Source organism: Macaca nemestrina, chromosome 15 (assembly GCF_043159975.1).
Source record: "Macaca nemestrina isolate mMacNem1 chromosome 15, mMacNem.hap1, whole genome shotgun sequence".
Classification (NCBI taxonomy): Eukaryota; Metazoa; Chordata; class Mammalia; order Primates; family Cercopithecidae; genus Macaca; species Macaca nemestrina.
The window spans coordinates 47,073,624-47,101,417 of NC_092139.1; the positions used below are offsets into that span (position 1 = coordinate 47,073,624).

General features: G+C 37.1%; 1 protein-coding gene across 19 annotated transcripts in view; it reads right to left on the reverse strand.

The window, feature by feature from the left end:
* Positions 1 to 27,794, reverse strand: part of LOC105481498 (taspase 1) — a 441,844-nt gene that overhangs the window by 242,965 nt on the left and 171,085 nt on the right. For 11 of the 19 annotated variants that reach the window (XR_986975.3, XM_071079677.1, XM_071079678.1 and 8 more), the window contains one exon: positions 20,868 to 20,978. The exons of 2 other annotated variants lie outside the window; for them this stretch is intronic. Coding sequence is in view for 12 of the 17 variants with exons in the window: in XM_071079677.1 (XP_070935778.1) it covers positions 20,868 to 20,978 (111 nt within the window). In the remaining 5 variants the exon portion in view is untranslated. Of the gene's footprint in view, positions 1 to 2,886; positions 7,581 to 16,637; positions 16,661 to 20,867; positions 20,979 to 27,794 lie in introns of those variants that run through there. 6 more of the 19 variants (XR_986974.3, XR_011613532.1, XR_011613530.1 and 3 more) reach the window with 3 other exon arrangements.

A 27,794-nucleotide genomic window follows, 5' to 3' on the forward strand; every position in this document is an offset into this window, starting at 1 on the left:
TGATGGGTTGAACTTGGTCCAAAATCATGGTGCTGAACAAACACTACGTAATCAATCAGTCACAGCTCTTGACTATTTGGACAATGTGAACCTTGATAAAGGTCACAAAGAAGAGTGCTCAGAATATGGCAGACACTTAGTATCCACTACATGATCTGGATCTAGAGAAAGGCTGAAGGCTGCGTAGCCAGGACATGTGGAAAGATGATGTCCCTAACAGGCAGCACTGGGAAAAGAGCCAACTGGGTTTAGACATGGAATTGTTTTGTCAAATCAAGGAACTAATAAGTAATGAAAGGAGCCAAGAAGAGAAGGGACGGGAACAAAGTCTGGAAGTCCAAGTGACCATAACGTAGAGACCACTGAGATCTATGGAGGAGGAGAAACAACATGAAAAGAAAAATCAAACGGACTAAAATGGAAACATCAGACAGGAATGGCAAGGAACTGATGGTGCAGGACAGGTGAACTTGCTGAAATGGGAACAGCAGAGTAAGAAACAGACCTGAGGGATCTTGTGGCAAAAGAGAAGAATGGATGAGGTAATTGCTATAAAAGACAGCAACTGGTGGCCAAGATGTTCAAGAGAGTGGTGTTGTCTTCAAGATCTCCTTAGCATGTTGATGACACAATGGTCACATTAATCAGGGACTTAACTTTTTAATGAAATTCCAATATGATTTTTAGGTGTTTTGAAAAGTCAAGCAAGCACTGCTAGACCTAGAGTTTTCATGGAGGAAGACTCACATTGTAAACATTTTCTTCCCACTTGGGAATGGCACATACTTACACTGGGATTTAAGAGCCTAAACTGAAAGGGAGGGAGATCATAAAAAGGTGACTCATCACCTAGAAGAGTGCATGGAGAGCATGATTACTTTTCCTTCATTTATTCTTTAGCGAGTTATTACGTACTATTCATTACATACTGAACCCCATTCTGGATGATGGGATTACATCAGTAAACAAGATACAGATGGTCCCAGCTCACAGGAAGGTTACATTCTGATGGCGGAAATGGCCAAGCAAGCAAATATACACATACACATCATTTACAACAGTAATAGTCCCATGGAGGAAACAAACAAGGGGCTGCGGAGGAGGCTGATAGGCCAAAAGGAACCCACCACTGCATGGTCTTTCGGAGCAGGTGGTATTTCAATTTTGACTAAAAGATAAGGAAGGAGGAAGATTGGAAAAGATGAGGAAGATGAAGGTTGGAGAGAAGGACGTTCCAGATGAAGAAAATAGCACATGCCAAGTCCTGAGAAGTAAAGGAACCTAGGAATTGAGGGAAAAGAAACCAAGCAGATCAGTGTCCTAAGTAAGACAGTGATCCGAGATGATGTTGAGGAGACAGACAGTAATCACACTGGAAACCATGAGGTAGTGTCTGCATTTTATCCTCTCTTCAGTGGAGGGCCATCAAGGGATAAGACAGTGGATTTATATCTTCAGAAATAAAATCTTTAGAGAATGAATTGAAACATGTTGCTCTGTGGAGAATGATGGGGTGAGGGCAGTTAGTCAAGAGAAGAGGCAGGAAGACTGCTTAGGAAACGTCTGTGATAGTTTCAGGGAGAGTTCCTTGGTGAGTGTGGAGAGACCTCCATGTCCCCTGGATGATGGCCTCCCTTCCCCTGGCCCAGGGAGGTATCCTAGCATGGCTGAATGAGCTAAACCCTCCCCACAGTGCTTAGTATATGCCGTAGCATATGCTGCTTAGAGGAGAAGTGGGACAAGAAGAAACGTGACTGAGGACTGAAGCCAGGTGCTGTACCAAAGAGAGCATGTGAGTTACTGCTGCCCATCGGGGGCCCACATACCACAGTCAAATGTGTACAAGTGGTTACTGACCTCGACCTGTCATTTCAACCAGATTATTTATATGTCCCCTTGTCATTACGTAATATCAAGTGCAGTGCCCTAAGGACAGTTGTCAGAGAATTCTGGGCATGGCAAGGCCACTTCCTGTGAAATTCCTTCCCAGGTCTGAGGCTCTGAATTCCTTCCTTGTGCCAGTCCCTGGAGGCCTTGTTTATCCCTGGAAGCCCCATCATTCTAATTCAGCAGAGCTCCAAATTGTTAACCTTAGGGTACTGGGCAGGATCTACTTTATAGCTTGTCATTTTTTACTAAATAAAGCCCTGAACTTTTTTTCACTTTGTGGTGGAATTTTAGCTGCTCTGTTTGATTTAATTGCATATTTTTACATTCTACACATGTCTAGGAGGCTTGGGCTGTGGAGAATCTTTTACTGTATCTAATAAATAAAATGAAAATAAGGAACTTCAGGATCAAACAATAAATGCCTTCTTAAAAAAACAATAGGGAAAAAGGAGAGCCATTAAATTTTAAAGTTTTTAAAAACATTTTTGGAGAGTAAATCTAATCATTTATCACTGACAAAACGGCTAATAAGACAGCAAGGGTAACTGAAAATTATTAGCTCCTTTCTTTCATTTGTATTGGTAAAAATGTCTCTGCCAGAATTAATACAGGGGGTCTTCAAAAAATTCATAGAAAATATGCATTATGAAACAACTATGCATGGATTTCAAAAATTTTTGCACGAAAATAAACTCACACTAACTTGCTATAACACGTCTGAAAGAGATCTAGTTTGAAGCACTAAGAAATATAAGACATTAACATCACACACCGGGGCCTATCATGGGGAGGGGGGAGGGGGGAGGGATTGCATTGGGAGTTATACCTGATGTAAATGACGAGTTGATGGGTGCTGACGAGTTGATGGGTGCAGCACAGCAACATGGCACAAGTATACATATGTAACAAACCTGCACGTTATGCACATGTACCCTAGAACTTAAAGTATAATAATAATAAAAAATAAATAAAATAAATAAAATAAAAAATAAATTAAAAAAAAATATATAAGACATCAGTTTGAAAAAAGCCCCTCTCATAGTGACATCAATTCTACTAAAGTTGAAGAAAGAACAAACATCAAACTTATGGGGAAGTTTGGGTGGAAGAATGGTGAAATCACCGATGCTTTATGAAAAGTTCACGGGACAATGCCCCAAATAAATCAGCAGTTTACACATGCATTACCGTTCCAAGAAGAGATAAGACAATGTTGAAGATGAAGCCTGCAGCAGCAGACCATCCACATCAATATGCAAGGAAAAAAATCCATCCTGTTCATGCCCTGATTGCAGACGACTGAAAATTAACAGCAGAAACCACAACCAACACCCTGGTCTGCTGCTGCGCCCTTCATCTTCAACACTGTCTCATCCCTTCTTAAAACGAGTTATCCATTTGTAAACTGCTGATTTATGTGGGGCATTGTCCCCAGAAACTTTTCACAAGGCAACGGATATCTCAATTGCTTCAGCTTACACAATACTGACTGAAAAAATTATGTTGAACAAACTCTACACTCGCTGGGTGCCAAAACTGTTGCAACCAGATCAGCTGCAGACAAGAGCAGAGCTTTCAATAGGAATTTCAAACAAGTGGGATCAAGATCCTCAAGTACTTCTTCAAAGAACTATAACAGCAGATGAAACATGGCTTTACTAATAGCATCCTGAAGACAAAGCACAATCAAAGCAATGGCTACAAAGAGATGGAAGTGATCCTGTCAGAGCAAAAACATACCAGTCAAGAGCAACGGTCATGGCAACAGTTTTTTGGGGATGCTAAAGACATTTTGCTTGCTGACTTTCTGGAGGGCCAAAGAATGATAAATCTGCTTATTATGAGAGTGTTATGAGACCATCAGCCAAAGCTTTAGTAGAAAAATGCCTAGGAAGACTTCACCAGAGAGTCCTTCTCTACCACAACATCCTGCTCACTCCTCTCATCAAACAAGAGAAATTTTGTGAAAGTTTTGATGGAAAATCATCAGCCCTCTACCATATAGTCCTGATGTGGCTCCTTTTTCTTGTTTGCTAACCTAAAGAAAAAAAAAAAAACAACCTGTAAAGCGTGCCCATTATTCTTAAATTAATGATGTAAAAAAGACTGCATTGACACTATTAAATGCTAAGGACCCTCAGGTCTTTCAGAATGGACTAAATGGCTGGTATCACTGCTTACAAAAGTGTCTTTAACTGGCTGAAGCTTAGTTGAGAAATAAAGTGCATATTTTTAATTCCATTTTTTCGTGAACTTTTTGAAGTCCGTTCACATGACATTGGTGGCATTGAAAGACCAAATTGATTTGTCAGTCACCTTTGTCTTAATTTATAGAGGAGTAAGCACATGACAGCCAAACTTAAGTAACTATAAGGAAAAATAAAATAATAAAATAAAATAAAAAGCTTGTAATGAGAAAAGGACCAAATACAAAAGCAAGTACCCAGTAGGAAAAAAATGGTCAGAATAACCTACAAGCCAGACTTATCTTTTTGTCCATAACAGACAAGAAGGAAAAATGTTTTAAAATGGGATCCAATGAGTTCACGTCCTTTGCAGGGACATGGATGAAGCTGGAAACCATCATTCTTAGCAAACCATCACAAGGACAGGAAACCAAACACCACATGTTCTCACTCACAGGTGGGAAGTGAACAATGAGATCACTTGGACACAGGGCAGTGAACGTCACACACCGGGGCCTATTGGGAGGTGTGGGGCTGGGGGAGGGATAGCATTAGGAGAAATACCTAATGTAAATGATGAGTTGATGGGTGCAGCAAACCAACATGGCACATGTATACATACGTATCAAACCTGCACGTTGTGCACGTGTACCTTAGAACTTAAAGTATAATAAAAAAATAAATAAAATAAAATGGGAACCTATCAATTATATACATTATTTTAAGGCCGGGCGCGGTGGCTCAAGCCTGTAATCCCAGCACTTTGGGAGGCCGAGACGGGCGGATCACGAGGTCAGGAGATCGAGACCATCCTGGCGAACACGGTGAAACCCCGTCTCTACTAAAGAAATACAAAAAACTAGCCGGGCGAGGTGGCGGGCGCCTGTAGTCCCAGCTACTCTGGAGGCTGAGGCCGGAGAATGGCGTGAACCCGGGAGGCGGAGCTTGCAGTGAGCTGAGATCCGGCCACTGCACTCCAGCCTGGGCTACAGAGCGAGACTCCGTCTCAAAAAAAAAAAAAAAAAAAAAAAAGCCACTGCACTTGTCCATTTCATTATCCTGTAGTCACATGCAGCTACTGAGCATTTGAAATGTGGCCAGTACAACTGAGAAACTGAATTTCTAATTGTATTTAATTTTAGTTAATTTAAATTTAAATAGCCAGATGGGACTAATGACTACTATATGGGACAGCATGGCTTTTGACTGTTTGTTAAGGAAAAGCAAAGTATAATAAGGCATGGACATTGATTTTGATAGTAGTTTGAAGGGCATGAACCCTATTTTCCTAAGCATGGTAAAAAGGGAATAGCTGCCTTTCCCACATACCTGCCAAGTTCTTGCTCCACACCCAGCAGTGAGCAGTGTTTTTGATTTAAAGATTTTCTAGGCATCACAAGAGATGCTGAGCTTATACATTCCTGTTCTCAAAACTTTAAACTAGATTTCTACATACCAACAATGAACAATCTGAAATGGAAATTAATGCATGCTTGTTCTTAAAACTTTGAACTCGATTTCTGTACACTAATAACGAACAAGTTGAAAAGGACATTAAGGGGAAAAATCCATTTACAATAGCATTAAAAACAATGAAATACTTATAAATAAACTTAACCAAAAAGGCAAAAGACTTGTACACTGAAAACTATAAAACCTTTTTAAAAATAAAGATACCAAAAAAATGGAAAGGCATCCTGTGTTTATGGACTACAATCAATATTGTTAAGATGTCAATACTACGCAGAATGATCTACAGATTTAATGCCATCTCTATCAAATTCCCAATGGCATTTTTGGCAGAAATAAAAACACCCATCTAAAAATTTACATGGAATCTCAGGAGACCCCAAATAGTGAAAACAATCCTAAAAAAGAACAAAATTGGAGTCTTCACACTTCCTGATTTCAAAACTTACTATGATGCTACAGTAACCAAAAGAGTATGGTAATGGCATAAAGACAGACATATAGATCAATGGAATAGAATTGAGAGCCCAGAAATAAACACTGATATGCATGGTCAAATGATTTTTCAAGAGGGGTGTCAAGACCATTCAATGAGGAAAGGACAATCTTTTTCAATAACGACGCTAGGAAAACTGGATATCCACATGCACAGGAATTAAGCTGGACCCTTGCTTTATAACATATGCAAAATAAACTCATAATGAATCAAAGATCTAAACATAAGAGTAAAAACTATAAAATTCCTATAAGAAAATACAGGGAGCAAGCTTCTTGACGTTGGATTTGGCATCACTTTTTGTATATGACACCACAAGCACAGGCAACAAATATAAAAATAGGCAAATTAGACTACATCAAAATTAAAATTAAAAAATTCTTCCATGCATCAAAGGACATGCTTTATGGAATAACAGAGAATATCTGTAAATCATATATCTAATAAGGGGTTAATACCCACAATATACAAAGAACTTTTACAACTCAATAACAAATCAAACCACCAATCAAAAAATGGGCAAAGGACTTCATACGCATCTTCTTCAAAGATACACAAACGGCCAATAAGCACACGAAAAGACAGAATTCACGAATTAATAGCAAAAAGCAAACCAAACCCACAAAGAGATACCAACACATACCCACTAGGATGGCTACTATCAAAAAAAGACAAAACCCAGAAAATAACAAGTGTCGGTGAGGCTGTAAAGAAATGGGAAGGCACTGTTGGTGGGAATGTAAAATGTGCGGCTCCTAAGGAAAACAGTATAGCAGTTCCTTAAAAATCTAAAAGCAGAATTACCATACAATCCAGGAATTCCACTTCTGGATATTTACCCAGAAGAACTGAAAGCAAAGTCTCAAAGAGAGATTTGTATACCCACGTTAATCACAGCATTATTCACAATAGCTAAAGGTATTATTCACAACAGCCACAGGCTTAATTGTATCTCCTGCTCCCCAAATGCATATTTTGAAGTCCTAATCCCCAGTACCTCAGAATATAGCTGTATTGGAGACAGGGTCTTTAAAGGCTTAAATAAGGTTAAATGAGGTCATTAGGGTGAGCTCTAATCCAATATGGCTTGTGTCATTACAAGAGGAAATTAGGACACAGAAACTCACAGAGGAAGGAGAAAGAGATCTCATTAGAAACCAATCATGCTGACATCTTGAACTTGGACTTCTAGCCTCCTTGACTGTGAGGAAATAAACTTCTGTTGTTTGAGCCACCCAGTCTATGGTACTTTGTTATGGGAGCCCTAGCACACTAATATAAGGAACAACCCAAATGTCCATTGATGGATGAATGGATAAACAAAATGTGATAAACAAAATACAGATGCAATAAGATATTCAGAAATAAAAAGGAATGAAATTCTGACACATGCTACAACTTGGATGAACCTTAAGGACATTATTCTAAGTGAAATAAGCCAGTTGCAAAAGGTCAAATACTACATGATTCCACTTACAAGAGGTACTCAGAGTAGTCAAATTCATTAGGATAAAAAGTAGAATGATAGTTGCCAGGAGCTGCAGAAGAGGAGGGAAAGGGGAGTTGTTTAATGGATACAGAGGTTCAATTTTGCAACATGAAAAGAGTCTGAAGATTGGTTGCACAAGAATGTGAACATGCTTAACACTACAGAACTGTACACTTATGGTTAAAGCCAGGCACACATGGTGACTCATGCCTGTAATCCCAACACTTGGGAAAGCCAAGACAGGAAGATTGCTTGAGGCCAGGAATTCAAGACCAGCCTGGGCAATATAGAGAGATTCCATCTCTAGAAAATAAATAATAATAATAAATAAAAAATTAGCCAGGCAAGGTTTCTCATGCCTGTAGTCCAAGTTACTTGGGAGGCTGAGGTTGAAGGATCACTTGAGCCCAGGAGGTCAAGGCTGCAGTGAGCCATGATGGTGCCACTGCATTCCAACCTAGGTGACAGAGCAAGACCCTCTCTCTCTCTCTCAAAAAAAAAAAAAAAAGTTAAAATGGTAAATGTCATGCCATGTGTATTTTACCACAATTTTTCTAAAAAAGCAGATGACTAGGAACAAAAACTGTATCATTACAGATCTATCAGGATAGTTAAATAAGAAATAGTGACAAACCTAGCAAAGATGTGGAGAAACTGAATCATTCATACCTTGCTACTGGGAATGTGATATGTTACAGCGACTCTGGAAAACAACTCTGTGGTTCCTTAAATACCCAAAGACCCAGCAAACATACTGTTGGGCATTTATTCTAAAGAAATGAAAACTCATGCGAACACAATAATCTGTACACTATTACTCACAGTAATTAATTTATAATACTCAAAATTAATTTACTTATAATACTAAAAAACTAGAAACAACCCAGATGTACTTCAGCGAGTAAAAGGTTCAACAAATTATGGTGTGTCCACACCAGGAAATACTACTCAGTAATAAAAAGAAATGAACTATTGATACACACCAAAACATGGATGACTCTCCAGAGAATTTTGCTGAGTATAAAGAGGCAATCCTAAAATGTCACATACTGAATAATTCCATCTACATAACATTTTTGAAATGACAAAATTATAGAGACAGGAGACTATTGGTAGACAGGGATTAAAGTCAGGGTCGTGGGTGAGTGATAGTGAGGTGATGTGGTTATAAAGGGGGAACATGAGGGATCCTTGTGATGATTAATGGGTTCTGTATCATAACTTTTTGGTGAATACATGAACTCACACATGATAAAATTGCACAGAACTAAATACACATACACACGTACAAACTACAAGTAAAACTGGGGAAAAATGAGTAACATTGGAGAGCTGTATCAATATCATATAGCCCAGTTGTGACATTCTATTATAATTCTGCAAGATACTAACATTGGGAGAAACTGGGTAACTGGTATATAGATTTCTCTGTATTATTTCTTCCAACTGCATGTGAATCCATAACTAAGTCAAAATTAAAAGTTTAATTTAAAAAAAACCTTCAAATTGGAAACCTGCACTGAATATTCTTCAAGTTAATATAAGGAAGAAAAATAAGTTAATAAAATGTATATTAAAAACTCATAAAAACCTGTGAAATCTTATTTTGAGCAGCTATTATCACAAAATAAGACTTGTGCGCCTTTATTTTGACACTGATGACAGCAAACATGCAAATAATCAGTAAACTCCAGTTTTGATCACCTTACAGAAATCCAGTTATATAAGCCATCTTTAAAATCAAAAAGCCACTTCTGGCTGGGCGCGGTGGCTCATGCCTGTAATCCCAGCACTTTGAGAGGCCAAGGCAGGCAGATCACAAGGTCAGGAGTTCAAGACCAGGATGGCCAACACAGTGAAACCCCGTCACTACTAAAAATACAAAAATTAGCTGGGCATGGTGGCATGTGCCTGTAATCCCAGCCACTTGGGAGGCTGAGGCAGGAGAACAGCTTGAATTCTAGAGGTGGAAGTTGCACTGAGCTAAGATGGTGCCACTGCACTCCAGCCTGGGCAACAAAGCAAGACTCCAGCTTAAAAAAAAAAAAAAAAGCCACTTCCTTATTCTTCATCAGAGACTGAAATCAGGACATCATACTACTAAAATGTGGACATGACCATCTTATGAAGAACAGCAGTGACAGTTCACATGTGTACAGAATTTTCTCAGCTTTTATAAACCTAATCTCATTGTATCAATAGTAACTTTGTGAGGTAGGCAAAGTAGACTTGTCTGTGCTTTTCTAAGCCACAGAAATGACTTCAAAAGAAAACTAAAAAATGTTCAAGAAACATTAATACTACTTTTTCAAGTCAATTTTCCTATGGCTTTTTAAGGTTTCAAATCATCAGGGAAGCTGAAAAAGTAATACAATGAAGATTTATATACTCTTCACCTAGATTCTCATATTAACATTTTGCTACATTTGAGTTTTCTCATAGATATAGAGATTGAAATTAACACACATACAATATACACACACACGTAGGACACACAAACACTTTTTTGCTCTGAGGCACTTGCAAGTAGCTGTCAAACATTGTAACCCTTCGTCCTAAATGAAGACATCACCTGAACAAGGACATTCTCCTACCTAAACCACAATAATATTATCATGCCTAAGACTATAAACAGTAATTCAAACGACTATCTATTAAAATTTCTGCAACTATCTTTAAAATGTCTTCCTTAAAAAAAAAAAAAAAAAAAAAAGCGAATTACTCCCAAATTATTTTGTTTAAAGTGTCACTGTTTCATAATTATTTGACCAAAGGAGCTAATTTTTACCTATAGCACTGGTGGTCAGTCAATTGGTACTCTGGTTGGATTCTTTAAATATTGGCTTCTATATTAATAGCAGAGTCATTTATTTTGCACATTTGTCTCTAAATATTATAGAATATAAGAAGTTCTTTGGAACATTGTACATATTTTACAAGAAAAAAAGAAAAGGAAGGGAAGGAAGACAAACAGGATTATTCTTGATCTTTTTAAAAAAGGTGCCCTAAAAACACACATGGCCAGGCGCAGTGGCTCACGACTGTAATCCTAGCACTTTGGGGAGGGCGAGATGGGTGGATCACCTGAGGTCAGGAGTTCGAGACCAGTCTGGCCAACATGGTGAAACCTCGTCTCTACTAAAAATACAAAAAGTTAGCCAGATGTGGTGGTAGGCACCTGTAATTCGAGCTACTCCAGAGGCAGAGGCAGGAGAATCATTCGAACCAAGAGGCGGAGGTTGCAGTGAGGCGAGGTTGCACCACTGCACTCCAGTCTAGCAACAAAAGCAAAACTCCATCTCAAAAAACAAAAAACAAAACAAAACAAAACCACATACACACATTTACAGCAAACACACTGAAAATTTTCCCAACAAATACAATTATAGAATTCCTAATCACAAATTCAAATGAAGCCTGCTACTTGATTTTGTTTAAGTCGTTTAAATGACTAGAAATCTTGCTACTTAAAACAAACAAATAAAGATACTCTGAGCTTATCCAATTTGAAACTAAAAATCAACTCAGAAGTGTGGTAAAATACCAGAAAATCACCAATGTCATTATGCCTCAGGTAGACTATTTGAGAAGCACTCTGCATGAGCTGCCCCGTTGATGCTAATGAATGGACTGAGTTTTACCACATTCATAAAAGGTTAAGAATAACATTGTTTAAAACACTTCATTCTTCCCTCATGAATGTGTGATTTTCACAGGCTCAAAAGTCAGAGTTATTTTCAAATATCTGATAGGTTTTAAAAAGTGAGATTATAATGAGGGGAAGCAACTTCTCAACTATAAAAATAATCCTAAATTATGTTATAGGCATTACAATAATTATGATTTATTCACCTAATCTACCAAATGTAGCTTAGGCCCTATTCAGACTAATTAGTCAATAGACTGTGCAACTCAACCTTCAGCATCATATGATTTAATTTCCCTTTGCTTCTTGCAACATTGTAATTATGTGCTTTGAGTTTACTGTAACTAATATTAGTGGTTTTCCCCACATGCTCACAGACTAAAGGAACAGACAAAAAGCTTTTTGATCACCTAATAAGTACCCTTAGGAGAAAAAAAATTTGCTAATATGGAAACAAGAATTTTTGTTTTTTGTTTTTTGTGTGTGTGTGGTGGTTTTTTTTTTGTTTGTTTGTTTGTTTGTTTGCATGAGATGAAACAAATTCCTTGTATGGTTTTAATTACATCCTAATACTTCATAAACATCTTTTAACATAAAACTCAATAAAGTACCAATTGTGAATAGTTCAGCAGCTCCCAATGGTGGGATGGCACCAACCTTTATAATCACGTCCTTGGTCCCCCAAACTGGCCACTTTTAAAATCAAATAAACCAGTAATAAAACAATAGTCCTTTTTAACGTAACATGAGATTGTTTACAGAGTTTGGAAGTTTGGTTTTTTGTTTTGCCCTTGTTAGTACTATGCTTATTATTTGTTTTCCAACCAAATAATGTTACCAAATTATTTGCAGTTATCAAAATTTAGTAGCTATTTTAAATGGCTTTTTGGTTTGGTTCCCCAAAGGCCTGGGTGAAAAACACATCTGTGGTTGATACAATCATCTCTGCTACTTAAAAAGCTCCAAATATACAAAATGTACAAAACTTCCAGGCTCTAGAAGGCTTTCTTGCAAACAGGAAACCTCAGCCACAGGGAGAAAACCAACTTGCATTTTGAAAGCCCAAAATTAAAGAAGTTATTCTCTTACTGCCAGCTACCCACTTCCACTGATTCCAATAAGTCCATCTTATTACTCTGCTGCTGATCAATACTGTTAGTAATTTAATGCAGTAATTTTTTTTTCTTTTTCATATTTGTAAGAAGAAAGGAAGAAGAGAAAAATAATTGAACTTCCCACACACACCGACTCAGTATCATCCCAAGATAAAAACGCATCCACCATGTCAAAGAAGGTAATTTCTGGGTTCTTTGGAAATTGTGATGGTTGTTTCTCAGAATCAACATGTACTGAAAAAATCAAATTTAGGTGTTAACTCAATATAACATGCAGATGAACTATTTATTTTCAAATGACAGTTGTCTAGGTCAATAAATGTCTCTTTTTATTTTTATTTATTTATTTATTTATTTATATTTTTTTTGAGACGGTGTCTTGCTCTGTTGCCAAGGCTAGAATGTAGCGGCATGATCTTGGCTCACTGCAACCTCTGCTTCCTAGGTTCAAGCCATTCTCCTGCCTCAGCCTCCCAAGTAGCTGGGACTACAGGCACCTGACACCATGCCTGGCTAATTTTTTTGTGGTTTTAGTAGAGACAGGGTTTTGCCATGTTGGCCAGGCTGGTCTTGAACTCCTGATCTCAAATGATCTGCCTGCCTTGGTTTCTAAATGAGATTTTTAATCATTCATTCTATCCAAATGAAAAAGTCTCAAATATCTATTACCTTCAATAATTCCACTGAGTATTATCTCTCTAATCACTCTTCCTATTCTTCAACCTCCTGACATTCCTACACAAGCTTTCTGCATCTTCCTTTAAATGAATTATTTCTTATGCCTCAATTTAAAAGGGGGTAGGGGGGACACTCTGAGAGGTATTTCAGAGCTTACCATAACAACACCCTAGAAAGGGGCAAGCAAAAGGCATTCAGTTCTACCAAGAGCTTCCTAATAAATATTCTTGAAGGCTTTTACAAAGCCACATTCATTTTCTAAGTGACTGATATCCTTATAGACATTTCCCATCTTTTCTTTGTCCTTTTATTCCCAATCCACCTACTCACTTAATGCATTCTATACATTTCATAAAACTTCTATACACTTAAAAACGTTCTGGAGTTATACATATGCATCTTATATCACAAGGAAAAAAAAATGATTTATTTTGCAACTTTGTGACCCTCTGTAATCTGTACTCTAGTTAAACAAAAAATAAGATAAAATGCAAGGTATACATCTGTGTACTAACTTGTACACATTTTAGAAGCAAAGTTGGTGGATGTCGGTCACCTGTTGACAAGATGATTTGGAGTCTAAACCATCTAACTTGTCCCCTTCTTCATCATTTCTGATCCTCTCTCTTTCCCAGCTGCTCAGCAGAGTTCTTTTCTTACCCTGCCACTACACAAACTTCAGAGTTGACTTGCACCCTCTTAATGCCTAACCCCAAAAGTTTTTTCTGCATATTTATTTACATCTCTAAATATATTGGCATCCTTTCAGTTATGGAAAAAAAAAATTCCTTCTATCTCTGGCTTCCAAACCACAAGTGTCCCTTTCTCTTCCCTCATTCTTCCTCTCTTTTCTATCCCCTTCAAAGGATACTCTTTTCCTAGCAATGGGGTTAAAAATAATAGTCAATATCTCTGCTCTCCTAGCGTTTATGCCCTGCTTAAGGGAGACAGACAATAATAAGTAAATATAGAATAAATCAAGAGGGGTTAAATAGAAACATAAATAGTACATGCTTAAATAAAATAGTACAGTGCTTATTCACCTTATATTTTATTTACGTGCATTTGTTTTTTTCTCTTCCCCTAGAATTTTTTTTGACAGCAAGGCTGTTTCATGTATCTGTGAATCTCTCATAGTAACCAGCAAAGTATCTTATACATGCATAGCTGTCAATGAATAATTGTTAAATAAAAAGACAAATAAAATTCTGAAAATATAAAGCCTAGGGCCCAAGAATTAGTGGCAAATAATGCCCAAAGAGGGATGCTTAATTCATATTTTCCTTATTTTGCAGTTTGGACATGTGAGTATAACCAGCTAAATATCACAGCATTTGTAACAGTGAAGGAGAAACACCTTTGATTTTTCTAATAGACAAAAAAGAATAAATTTTCTTAGGAGTCCCTCAAGCCCCAGATAGCTACAAAGAAAAAAGATTTTAGTGTTTGAAAAAAAGAAATATGCATATCAAATACAAGGCAAAGTCTTATAAAACAAAATGCCCTGGAAAAGAGAATATTATATTTTTTAAATATTCTAAATTACTAAGAAATTTATGAAATGATGATCTCAGAGGCTAAATGCGTAATGACAATGTACTTTTGTTCTTCCTATGAGAGCTAATGTTCGCATAAAAGAAAACATGAATTGAATATAACTTCTCTATTTGGCAGAAAAGCATAAGAGGAGACTCCATCTCAACTTTCAACAGCACTCTACAACTGACAGTGCACCTCTGATGTCAATGACAGTATAAGAACATCTCCCCAAAAGAATGAAGTAAAATATAGAGCAAAAATCACTTTTTAAAATCTTAATACTATACTCCGCATGGAATTTTCCAAAAATAGTCACAAAGATTGTAGGTTTATAAGACTAGTAACTTAGTTCAGAAATTCAAAGAAAAAAAAAGAAGTCATTTTCACAGATAACATTTTATCAATCATTATATTTAGTAATAAACAGAAGCCAACTAAAAAAAAAACGTACTGTGATATTAGTCGTTAAGTAGTGAGCAGGAATCTATAATGCTGCCCCACAGTTCACATACCATACGTGCAGCCAAGGTTTGCATCAAAAAGAATAATTCACAAAACCAAGTTGGTTTAAAAATAACCATGAAGAGGAAAAGTCACATCTGAATCATTGAAAGAGGTTTTATATGTGTATATATGTGTAATCTTTTAAAAAGAACAACGAAAAAGGAAACTACTTATTTATTCCCCCACTTAACTAAGCATTCCGTCTATAATCAGCTGGTTAGCATGAAGTATTATTAAGGCACTATTTTTACAGTACCCATTTTTATGAGTTTTGTATGTTACATGAAGAGTGGTTTTTAAAGAAATGTACAGATTGGTTATTCTCTTTTATGCTTCCAATATTAAGTCAAACCAAAGCGCTGATCTTGGCATAAGGTAATGCAAGTGGAAACAAAAACATTTCAGTCTCTGAAATGCCTTTCAATTTTCCTCCATTCAGTCTATGACATTAAAGTCTTGTTTATCAAAAATAGATTTGAACAAACCCTACATTTAAGATGGTTGCAGAGTTTGTTTCAAATTGCAATAAGAGAAAAAAATCTTTATTTTAGTAAGTTACTGCTACTTTAGGAAAAATACATAAAGACAAATTATTAGACCCACAAGTAATAATGGTTGGGCCTAGTTACAATGATTTAAAATTCAGTCTGGAACTGCAATTATTTTTGCACCAACCTAATAGGTGTCCACTCAAGGAAAATCATTATACAAAAAACTGCACTCGCATGTTTACCACAGCACTATTTACAATAGCAAAGATATGGAATCAACTGAAGTGTCCATCAACAGAAGACTAAAGAAAATATGATATACATACATACACACACACACAGACACACACACACACACACACATATACACACACAGGAATACTATTGAGCCACAAAAAAGAATGAAATCATGTCTTCTGAAGCAACATGGATGGAGCTAGAGGCCATTATCTTAACTGAAATAACTCACAAACAGGAAGTCAAATACCAAATGTTCTCACTTATAAGTGGGAGCTAAATAATGTGTACACATGGACATAGAGTGTGGAATAGTAGACACTGGAGACTCAAAAGGGTGGGAGAGTTGGGGAGCAATGAGGGATGAAAAATTATGTAATGGATACAATGTACATTATTCAGGTGACGGTTACACTGAAAGCCAAGACTTCACCACTACACAATACATTCATGTAGCGAAACTGCACTTGTACCCCTTAAATGTTTACCAAAAAAAAGTGAACTTAGGTTAATTGTAAATACATATTCCAAACTCTAGAGCAACCACTAAAAATATGTAACTGATATGCTAAAAAAGAGAGAGAAAATGAAATCATATAAAAAATTTAGTTAAAATATAGAGAAGTAAGCATTCATATGCAGTAAAATGATATAGACAAAAATTACAGACAAATCTCTTTCAGTAGAGGAACGAATAAATTACAGAACCATGAAATATTTGACTATGAAGCTATATATACTTATATATTAAGAGCATTAAGCTATGTTAAGTGGAAAGCATACTGCAAAACAATACATTAAAAATCTCTTCTATATAATTGTTTAAAATGATGGAAGACAAAAAGAAAAGGGAGGATGGCAGGAAAGGAGTGAGGGAAAGCCATAAATATACATACCAATCTGTTAGCAGTGGTTCTTTCTGGCAGGAGAAATGAGACTCAGAATGAATGAAAAGGGGTTATTGAACTTAATTATCATATACAATTTTTCTACATATGCATTGTAATGAGAATCCCTAGATATATTATTTATACAAATCTTTTTTTAAAAAGAAAAAGCAAAGGAAGCAAAAGGGAAGAATATTATGGTTTCCACAAAACTAACAAAGTGGTTGCTAGCTTACCTCCATCATTGGCTGAAAGGATTTCAACCAAATCATTTCAAATAAAAACTTGAGATCCATCATTAATAGTTTTAATTTACAACTTCATTTAATGGCTAATTTGATTTACAACTATTCTTTTTTTTTTTTTTTTTTTTTTTTTTGAGACATAGTTTTTGCTCTGTTGCCCAGCCTGAAGTGCAGTGGCACGATCTTGGCTCACTGCAATCTCCGCCTCCCAGGTTCAAGAGATTCTCCTGCCTCAGCCCCCCAAGTAGCTGGGATTACAGGTGCTGGCCACCACACCTGGCTAATATTTGTATTTTTAGTAAAGACAACGTTTCACCATGCTGGCCAGGCTGGTCTCAAACTCCTTGACCTTATGTGATCCACCTGCCTCTCTCAGTCTCCCAAAGTGCTAGGATTACAGGCCATGGCACCCAGCCTACAACTATTCTTCATACAAGTAGTTTAGTTTGGCTTGTGAACTAAACCAAGGATCAAATACAATTTGGGAGCTGGAAGGAATTTTAGGAACCATCTGTATCTGCCCCCTCCCTTTACATACGAGGAAATTAAGAAAAAAGAGATTTGTCCTAAAACAGACAACTAATTACACCATCAGTGTGTTAAAAAGAGAACAAAACTCAACCTCCTTGCTTCTAGTCTAGTCCTCTGGTAAATTCAATTTATTTCCTTCCATTCACCTTGTAAATATCATCTGTGCTTCCTAAATAGTTCCTGAAAATTTTCCTTTTTCAATCGCATTTCCAAATTATCTGCCTGAAAAGAATTTCACATTTATGTGCTGAATCCAGAAGAGACAACATAGAGCTTAGCATGGCAAAAGCATTTAGAAACTGCCTCTTATCTAACATTTTTGCTTTTATTCTTAATAAAACTGCTGAAGCAACTTGTTTAACCAATGAGACAGACACAAAGTTGAGAGTGGAAACAAATGTCTTGACTCCCAGAACACTGTTCTTCTGTATTTCATACCATTTTACATGTTTTATTTTTTAAATAAAAGGCAGTGTGTTCTTGCACAACAAACACCCACTGGCTAACAAGATGACTTTGGGAAGTCACTGAACTCTTGCAAACTAAGTTTCAGCTATTAAAGGAACAGGGTCAATTAGGTAAGCTCTGACATTTCTTGCTCCTTTCCATGAGTCTGGAATTTCTAAGATATGGCTCAATATGTATTAGGTAATGGATCCCAGTGGCAAGATGAAATACTGCAGGTCAACTCCATGAACGGTTTTATGGAGTTATACAAAGCAACAGAAAAGAGCAGAGTTCAGGAACTCCTTAGCATAAACCCAAACTTGGAGAAGTAGAACTAGCTAATCTGTAGTTTTAGACTCAGTAAAGTACTTGGGATCATTCTCAACAACCATAAAGTTACCATGTGCCATAATTATACATCCATCACAGGGTTTCTAGGAACTGAATGTTTTTATTTTTTAATTTTTAATATTTGTGGGTACAAAGTAGGTATATATATTTATGAGGTACATGAGATGTTTTGATACAGGAATGCAATGTGAAATAATCACACCATTGACTACAGGGTATCCACCCCCTCAAGCATTTGTCCTTTGTGTTTCAGATGATCCAATTACACTCTTTTAGTTATTTTTAAATGTATAATTAAGTTATTATTGGCTATAGTCACCCTGCTGTGCTATCAAATAGTAGGTCTTATTCATTCTTTCTTTCCTTTTTCATTCTTTCTTTTTATTTTTTTTTACCTGTTAAGCATCCTCACCTCCCACCAAGTTCTCCACTACCTTCCCCAGCCTCTAGTAACCATCTTTCTACTTTCTATGTCCATGAGTTCAATTGTTTTGATTTTTAGATCCTACAAATAAGTGAGAACATGTGATGTTTGTCCTTCTGTGCCTGGATTATTTCACTTAACATAATGATCTCCCCCAGTTCCATCCATGTTGTTGCAAATGACAAGATCTCATTCTTTTTTATGGCTGCGTAGTACTCCATTGTGTATATGCGCCACATTTTCTTTATTCATTCATCTGCTGGACACTTAAGTTGCTTCCAAATTTTGGCTATTGTGAACACTGTTGCAACAAACATGGGAGGGCAAATATCTCTTCAATATACTGCTTCCCTTCTTCTGGGGATATACATAGCAGTGGGATTGCTGGATCACATGGTAGCTCTATTTTCAGTTTTTTGAGGAACCTCCAAACTGTTCTCCATAGTGGTTGTACTAATTTACACTCCCACCAACAGTGTACCAGGGTTCTCTTTTCTCTGCATCTTCACCAGAGTTTGTTATTGCTTGCCTTTTGGATATAAGCCATTTTAACTGGGGTGAGATAACATCTCATTGTACTTGTGATTTGCATTTCTCTGATGAGCAATAATTTGAGCATTTTCATATGCCTGTTTGTAATTAACATCTCATTTAGTTTTGATTTGCATTTCTCTGATGAGCAATAATGTTGAACGCTTTTTCATATGCCTGTTTGCAATTTTTATGTCTTCATTTGAGAAATGTCTATTGAAATCTTTTGCCCATTTATTGATCAGATTATTAGATGTTTTCCTATAGGGTTGTTTGAGCTCCTCATATATTCTGGTTATTAATCCCTTGTCAGGTGGATAGTTTGCAAATATCTTCTCCCATTCTGTGGGTTGTTGCTTCACTTTGTTGATGTTTCCTTTGCTATGGAGAAGCTTTTTAACTTGATATAATCTCTTCTGTCCATTTTTGCTTTGGTTGCCTGCGCTTGTAGGGTATTAGTCAAGAAATTTTGCCAAGACCAATGTCCTAGAGATTTTCCCCAATGTTTTCTTGTAGCAGATTCATAGTTTGGGGTCTTAGATTTAAGTCTTTAGACCGTTTTGATTTGATTTTTGTATATGGTGAGAGACAGGAGTCTAGTTTCATTCTTCTGCATATGGATATCCAGTTTTCCCAGCGCCATTTGTTGAAGAGAGTTTTCCAGAGTGTATGTTCTTGACACCTTTGTGGAACATGAGTTCACGGCAGGTGTGTGGATTTGTTTCTGGGTTCTATACTCTGTTCTATTGGTCTATGTGTGTTTTTATGCCAGTCCTATGCCATTTTGGTTACTATAATATAATCTGAAGTTATATAATGTGATTCCTCCCATTTTGTTCTTTTTGCTTAGGATAGCTTTGGCTATTCTGGGTCTTTTGCCCGAGTCCACATACATTTTAGGGTTGTTTTTTCTATTTCAGAAGAACGTCATTTGTATTTTGATAGGGATTGCCCTGAATCTTTAGATTGCTTTTGGTAGTATGGACATTTTAACAATATTGATTCTTCCAATCCATAAACATGAAGTATTTTTCCATTTTTTGGTGTCCTCTTCAATTTCGTTTCATCAGTGTTTTATAGTTTTAGTTACAGAGATCTTTCTAGGTAGTGAACTTCTGATGAGCATCTAGTTTTCTACTCTTACTATTCCTTCTCATTAACATTCTGAGAATGCATCTACTAACTCCTAACAATTATGTCAACTGCATATGCTATTAAGCCGAAGAATTTGGTTTTCTTTTAAAACAGCATTCAACAACAGTAATTGTTAAAACAAAATAACAATAAAACCTAAGTCTGATTCTAATATATTTGAGGAGACAGTACACGAATATAATCAACCTTTTTCTGAAAAATCACTAGAGATAGACCTTAAATGCCTATTCATGACTCATTTCTCAGCTCATATTTTGCCACTGGGCAATTCTTATTAACATATTAACATATGGTTATGTATTTATTTTACTATATATCACCATGAGCCTTGTCAGTGTCTTACAACTTGGGGATTAGCTTAGTTATAGGAAAGATTTCATGCTGTATTATTGTTGTGGAATTTCTTTTCACAATCAGTATTAACTGTGGGTCTTTCTCTTTGCTAGGTTCTAGAGGTAGGTCTAGAAATACAAATGGAGTACCTAACTCATAGTGCTTATAGCAGTGAAATAATCTATATTTGGAAGAATGTAATCTTCTTAACATTATACTTACTGATAAACTTGTTTTGCATAGTCTCCAACAGGGCTTGGTGAGCATCTTCAGCTTGTAAAGCATGTGAACATTCTCTAGCCAGTATGGTGCGCACAAGATGCTCTCCACATCCTAGAAATCCAAAGAAACCAACAGTTGAGGAAAAGCAGCACCGAACACCCTGCTTATTTCAATAGCATTAGAACATCCTTATGCATCATTTAAGAGAGTAGTTAGCTGGGAAAATAATTCAGTGAGGGATGAAATGACTTCCATGAGCAATCTGGTAATTTTAGTAAAGAGATTCAGCAGAAACTAAACACAAAGTTATCAATCAAAAACAAACCAACACAAATTAATATGATACATAGTTCTCTGTTTAACTAATATGTATCATGACTGGTGTTAGGCACTAAAAAAAAAATCCCCCTAAAAAATATTATGTGTAATTGTTAAACCACATTGGTACTTTTCGACATATATTCATTGCTACAAATACCATCAGTTCATAAAAGTGTGAATTTTTCAGGACACAGGCATGGACAAAGACTTCATGTCTAAAACACCAAAAGCAATGGCAACAAAAGCCAAAATTGACATATGGGATCTAATTAAACTAAAGAGCTTCTGCACAGCAAAAGAAACTACCATCAGACTGAACAGGCAACCTACAGAATGGGAGAAAATGTTTGCAATCTATCCATCTGACAAAGGGCTAATATGCAGAATCTGCAAAGAACTTAAACAAATTTACAAGAAAAAAAAAACAACCCCACCAAAAAGTGGACAAAGGATATGAACAGACACTTCTCAAAAGAAGACATTTATGCAGCCAACAAACATGAAAAAATGCTCATCATCACTGGTCGTCAGAGAAATTCAAATCAAAACCACAATGAGATACCATCTCACACCGGTTAGAAATGCGATCATTAAATGGTCAGGAAACAACAGATGCTAGAGAGGATGTGGAGAAATAGGAACACCTGTACACTGTTGGTGGGACTGTAAACTAGTTCAGCCATTATGGAAGACAGTGTGGCAATTCCTCAAGGATCTAGAACTGAAAATACCATTTGACCCAGCAATCCCATTACTGGGTATATATTCCAAGGATTATAAATCATTCTACTATAAAGACACATGAACATGTATGTTTACTGCAGCACTCTTCACAACAGCAAAGACTTGGAACCAACCCAAATGTCCATCAATGACAGACTGGATAAAGAAAATGTGGCACATAGGCCAGGTGCAGTGGCTCATGCCTGTAATCCCAGACTTTGGGAGGCCAAGGTGGGTGGATCACCTGAGGTCAAGAGTTCGAGACCAGCCTGGCCAACACGGTGAAACCCCATCTCTACTAAAAAATACAAAAATGAGCTGGGCGTGGTGGCAGGTGCCTTAATCCCAGTTACTTGGGAGGGAGAGGCAAGAGAATCATTTGAACCCGGGAGGCAGAATTTGCAGTGAGCCGAGATCAAGCCATTGTACTCAAGCCTGAGGGACAAGAATGAGACTTGAAAGAAAGAAAGAAAGAAAGGAAGGAAGGAAGGAAGGAAGGAAGGAAGGAAGGAAGGAAGGAAGGAAGGAAGAAAGAAAGAGAAAATGTGGCATATATACACCATAGAATACTATGTAGCCATAAAAAAGATGAGTTCATGTCCTATGCAGGGATATGGATAAAGCTGGAAACCATCATTCTCAGCAAACTAACACAGGAACAGAAAACCAAGCACTGCATGTTCTCACTCATAAATGGGAGATGAACAATGAGAACACATGGACACAGGGAGGGGACAATCACACACCAGGGCCTGTCAAGAGGTGGGGGGCTAGGGGAGGGTAGAGTTAGGAGAAATACCTAATGTAGGTGACGGGTTGATGGGTGGAGCAAACGACCATGGCACGTGCATACCTACGTAACAAAACTGCACGTTCTGCACATATACCCCAAAACTTAAAGTATAATAAAAAAATAATAAAATAAAAAAGAACAGGAGCCACTAGGACCTTCAAGGAAAAAAATGCCATCTTCAACCAGAAACAAATGTGCTGAATAGGTAAAACACTGCCTTTGACTATTACATCAGTCATAGTAGATTAGAAATATGTCATATTATAAACAGTCAATTAGAAATAAGATTACATTCCTCTCCAGTGTTGGAAGTGGATGTTTTAAGAAAATTATTCAGCAAGACTGGAAAGTGAGAGGAAAGAAAAAGAATCAATAGAAGAATGGGAATTCTGAAGTAGTTGTTCACCTATTCAGTAAAAAGAATAAATAAAGGCCTTCTAAAAGAGAAAAAAAAAGTATGATTTTTTTTTTTTTTTTAGAAATTGTCAGATATTTGCCAGAAATGGCTTCCCTGTATTTTTGGTAAAGTGTAAATGCAAACATCCTTCAGGATCTAAATCTCTTTGTGAATGAATATCTACACTTCGAGGAAGATCTACATTCACAATTCAGTGTATAACTTTGTGGCATTCCCTATTCAGTAAATTTTTGCAATATTGTTTTTATAATTGGGAAAAAGATGACAATAAAGCTAACAGAAACCATGCTGGACACTTACTATGCACAAACATCGTGCTTAGCTCATAAAACGCCGTAAAGTTTAATTCCCTTTGTGCACATACTTGACATTGGGCAGTGAAATGTTACACTTTAGGACAATAATAACTGCTAGGAAATTGGCATTTTATAAACTAAATGAATGTTCAGAAGGTTATATACACATGCCTGAAGTCAAAAAGCTAAACCACATGAAGTTAACATTACATCAAAAATACATAATGTATGTCAGAAAGACCTTGCTCTGTTGTTATACAGGAATATACATATAGGGCTTTCTAATGATTGATCTTTTTACCAAGAAACTTTAAAAATTATGACTTATATTATCTGACATTGATCATCTTTAACAAAGAGCCACGAAACCCAAGTTTATTCTCCTGTAGGTTCCAATCAAAGAAAGTTTGACTTCTGTGGTTTTACCTACAAAATTCCAAGGTTTCTCAGAATATGCTGCCATACAGCTGAAGTGTGATTCAACGGCAAACAGTTCCAGTCTTTATTCACCAATATTAGAAATAAGCCTTTCATTATATCCTCTTTTTGTCCTTACTTTTCCAAGTAAGAGTATGTGTAAGTTCTTACATCTTAGCAGAAAACATGGATTGTAAAAGACCTGGCAAGACGCCTAGAAGTAAAACATACCGAGTTCTTAAAAAAGAAAAATTTTAGCATCAATAAGTACGACAAATGAATAGATTAAAACACATAATAAATTCATAACTTATGTTTTTAAAAGCACTGATCACCTTTGGAGGATGCTATTAAACTAACTCACTATTCTGAAAACTGGTAACAAGAAAACAAGCAAGCATGTTTCTGTCCTTCCAATAGGAACTATATGCCAGAGTAACCAAACAATTTATGAAGGAATATTTTCTCTGTAGAAGTACCCCAGGCTGGGCGCAGTGGCTCAAGCCTGTAATCCCAGCACTTTGGGAGTCCGAGACGGGTGGATCACAAGGTCAGGAGATCGAGACCATCCTGGCTAACACAGTGAAACCCCGTCTCTACTAAAAAAAATACAAAAAACTAGCCGGGCGAGCTGGCGGGCGCCTGTGGTCCCAGCTACTCGGGAGGCTGAGGCAGGAGAATGGCGTGAACCCGGGAGGCGGAGCTTGCAGTGAGCTGAGATCAGGCCACTGCACTCCAGCCTGGGCGACAGAGCGAGACTCCGTCTCAAAAAAAAAAAAAAAGAAGTATCCCAGATAATAAACGAAAAAGAAATTAATAGAATTAGAATATAACCATTTGTAACCCATAATGTAATAAGTGATAGAGGCAATCATCAGTGGCTGCTAATACCACAGAAAGATACCAGACACTATGTATCTCTTGACAAAATCATACCTATGTAGTCTTGCCCACTGCCCAAAAAAACTATACTTGAATCTGATTAGGCCTCTAAGTTCAGTTATCAATTTCCAGAAATAAAGAACATCTGCAAGAAAACCTACAGTTACATCATACTTAATGATGAAACACTGAATTGTTTCTCCCTAGGATCAGAAACAGGGCAATGATGTCTGCTTTCATCACTTCTCTTCAATAATGTACTGGAGATTTCAGCCGTTGTAATAAGGCAAGGGGGAAAAAGGCATAAAGAACAGAAAGGAAGAAGTAAAACTGCCTCTATTCACAGACGATATAATTTTCTAAGTAGAAAATCCCAAAGGATCTACAAAACAGCTATTAGAGGTATCTCTCCATATTCTTCCTGTCTGGTTAGTCTAGGACAAAGGCCGGCAGAAGATATCTGCCTGGTACTTACTAGTCCTCAAAATATGGACCTGACCTTCATTTCTTCCCCCATTCATTCACTTGCCAGGCTGTTACTGAGTCCCTACTCTGTGGTAGGCCCAGAGTACATAGCAGTTGGCAGGGGTGCTACTACATATTGTCAGACCTCCCCTAAAGTGTCAGACCCCTGCTTGGTTACTTAGTATTCACTTAACCATCATTCTGGCCAGTCCAGATGTCAATGCCCTGACTGTGTATTCTATACACCAATTCAAGGATTCATGTAAAAACCCTGGATTCAGCAGGAATCCTGGACATTCCCACGGCCCTAGGAGTGCCAGTCTCTATGGCCAGGTCATCTCACATTAATCCTAACCCTTACAATCCAGACCCATCTCACTCTTTCCCAGTATGTTTCCTGTTGCTGAGAATTCAGCATGTCCCATGCTCAAAGATAATACAGGTCTTCTCTTGTGGGTATCCCTAAAATTTCAAAACTTACACTGAAGATGAATTCTCAATAAAAAATTCCAACCCCCAACTTCAACACACATATACGTACAACCATAAGGAAGAATGAGCAATAGCAAAAAAAAAAAAAAAAAACTATTTCAAGAAATGAAAATAATTGGACATCGGCTGAAAACAAATTTGTAAAAGGCCGAATAGTAAGTATTTTAGGCTTTGAATGCTACATGTAATTTCTCTCTATCAAATATTCTTAATTTTTTTTTTGCGACCAAGTCTTAAAAACTAAAAAATCATTCTTAGCTCATGAGCTATACAAAAACAGGCCATGAACCAGATTTGGCCCACAGATCATAGTTTGCCTATCCCTGAAACAGCAAACTGTAGTACAATAAGAGAAAAAAAGGAGCCTAGGCTGATAAAGAGAAAGAAAATGAGGCGTTAAGAGTCCCGAAGTGTAAAATGATAATGTCCAATGCATTAACAGGCATTTTGAAAGAGAGGAAAGAAGGGAGAAGAAAGCACTAATATTTGTATAATGAATAAGAATTTTCCAGAATTTAAGTTATTAAACTAAAGACCCACATAGAGTTCCAAAAAAGAGGAATAAAAATAAAAATCCATCCTTAGTTGTATCATTTTGAAGCTCTGGACCAAAGACAACAAGAAAATATTAAAAACTAACCAAAAAGAAAAGGGAAAAATTTCACCTACAAAAAAATTCAAAAATGTTTAAATTAAACTAACTAAATATCTCCAAGCAACAAAAGAAGCCACAAGACTAGTATCTTAAAGATGCTACTGCAAAAAAACAAGCAAACAGAAAAAAACACTGCCAACCTGGAATCAGTTAAACTACCATTCTAGAGTGAGGGTGAATAGAGACCATTTCAGACATGTAACAAATGAGACAAATTCATTTCTTAGAGATTTTAACTCTCAGCTCACTTTTACTCTGCCCAACACTACTCCTTGTCATCATTCTTGCTGAATTTAATATTTATCTAGATGATTCTCCCAATATCTCGGCTTTTGGTATTCTGATATCCTCTCCTCCAGTTATCCACACTACCTAATAAACTCACACCCATCTTCAGCAGTAACATGAACAACTCAGTCATCTCAATTGGAACCATCTCACTCCTATCTTTCCGGCTCCCTCCCTTGGGCACTCCAACTCCAACATTCCCTCCATCTCACCAAAAGCCGCCATCCATTAATTCTGCTGCCTTTTAACTATTCCTCACCCCACTGAGGTCCTCACCTCTATTCTCATCCAACTAAAATCCCATGTTTCATCAACTTACAGCCATTCCCTTACTCCCGAAAGCCTCCCTGTTTCTCTCACTTCATCAAACATGTCTGGCAAAAGCCCACCCTGGAGTAACAGTCAGAATAGCTATACTGGGCTGCAAAAACAATGCCCAAATCTCAGTTACTTAAAATATATTTCTCATTAATGTTATAGGTCATACATGGATCACCTGAAGATCTGCTTCACACACTCACTCAAACCTAGGTGAAAGGAACAAACCTAGGCAGATGGAGACTCCATTACCTGTAAATGCACTACCTGAATCACATACTTCCCCTCCACAATGAGGCCTCCAGAATGAGGCCACCCTGCTGTTCCAGAAGGCTGTTTTACCACCCGAGCCTGAAAGTGACAAATACCATTACCATTCCAGTCCCTGGCCAGAAAGAGCTACATGTTCTTAGGCAACTACAAGGGGTCTGTGAGATATAGGGGAATATATGCATCTTCAGAGAGCATTAAGTTGAATGTCTCTGCCATATCTGACTAAATCCAACTTTCCATGTCTGCACTTGCATAGCTAAGCGTGAGGCACAGCAGCATGAGGGGTGACATGCACGAGCATCAAGGCCCATCCATGGTCACTGAGTGCGATAAATTAAAAAAAGAAAGAAAGAAAGAAAGAAAACACCATCCACTGAGGACAGCAGGAGAGAAAGGACAGACCTGAAAACCAAAGGGTACTGCTGGGTAGCCTGACTAGACCCAGTCTCTTCCTAGGCATCTGTTACATGAGATTTTTAAATTTAAAAACTTGCCTCTTTAGCAACTGCAATTCAGTTCTCTTTTTTAAGGCTACATCCATTCCTATCATAAATAATATAAAATTACCATTTAACCATTTGTAAAA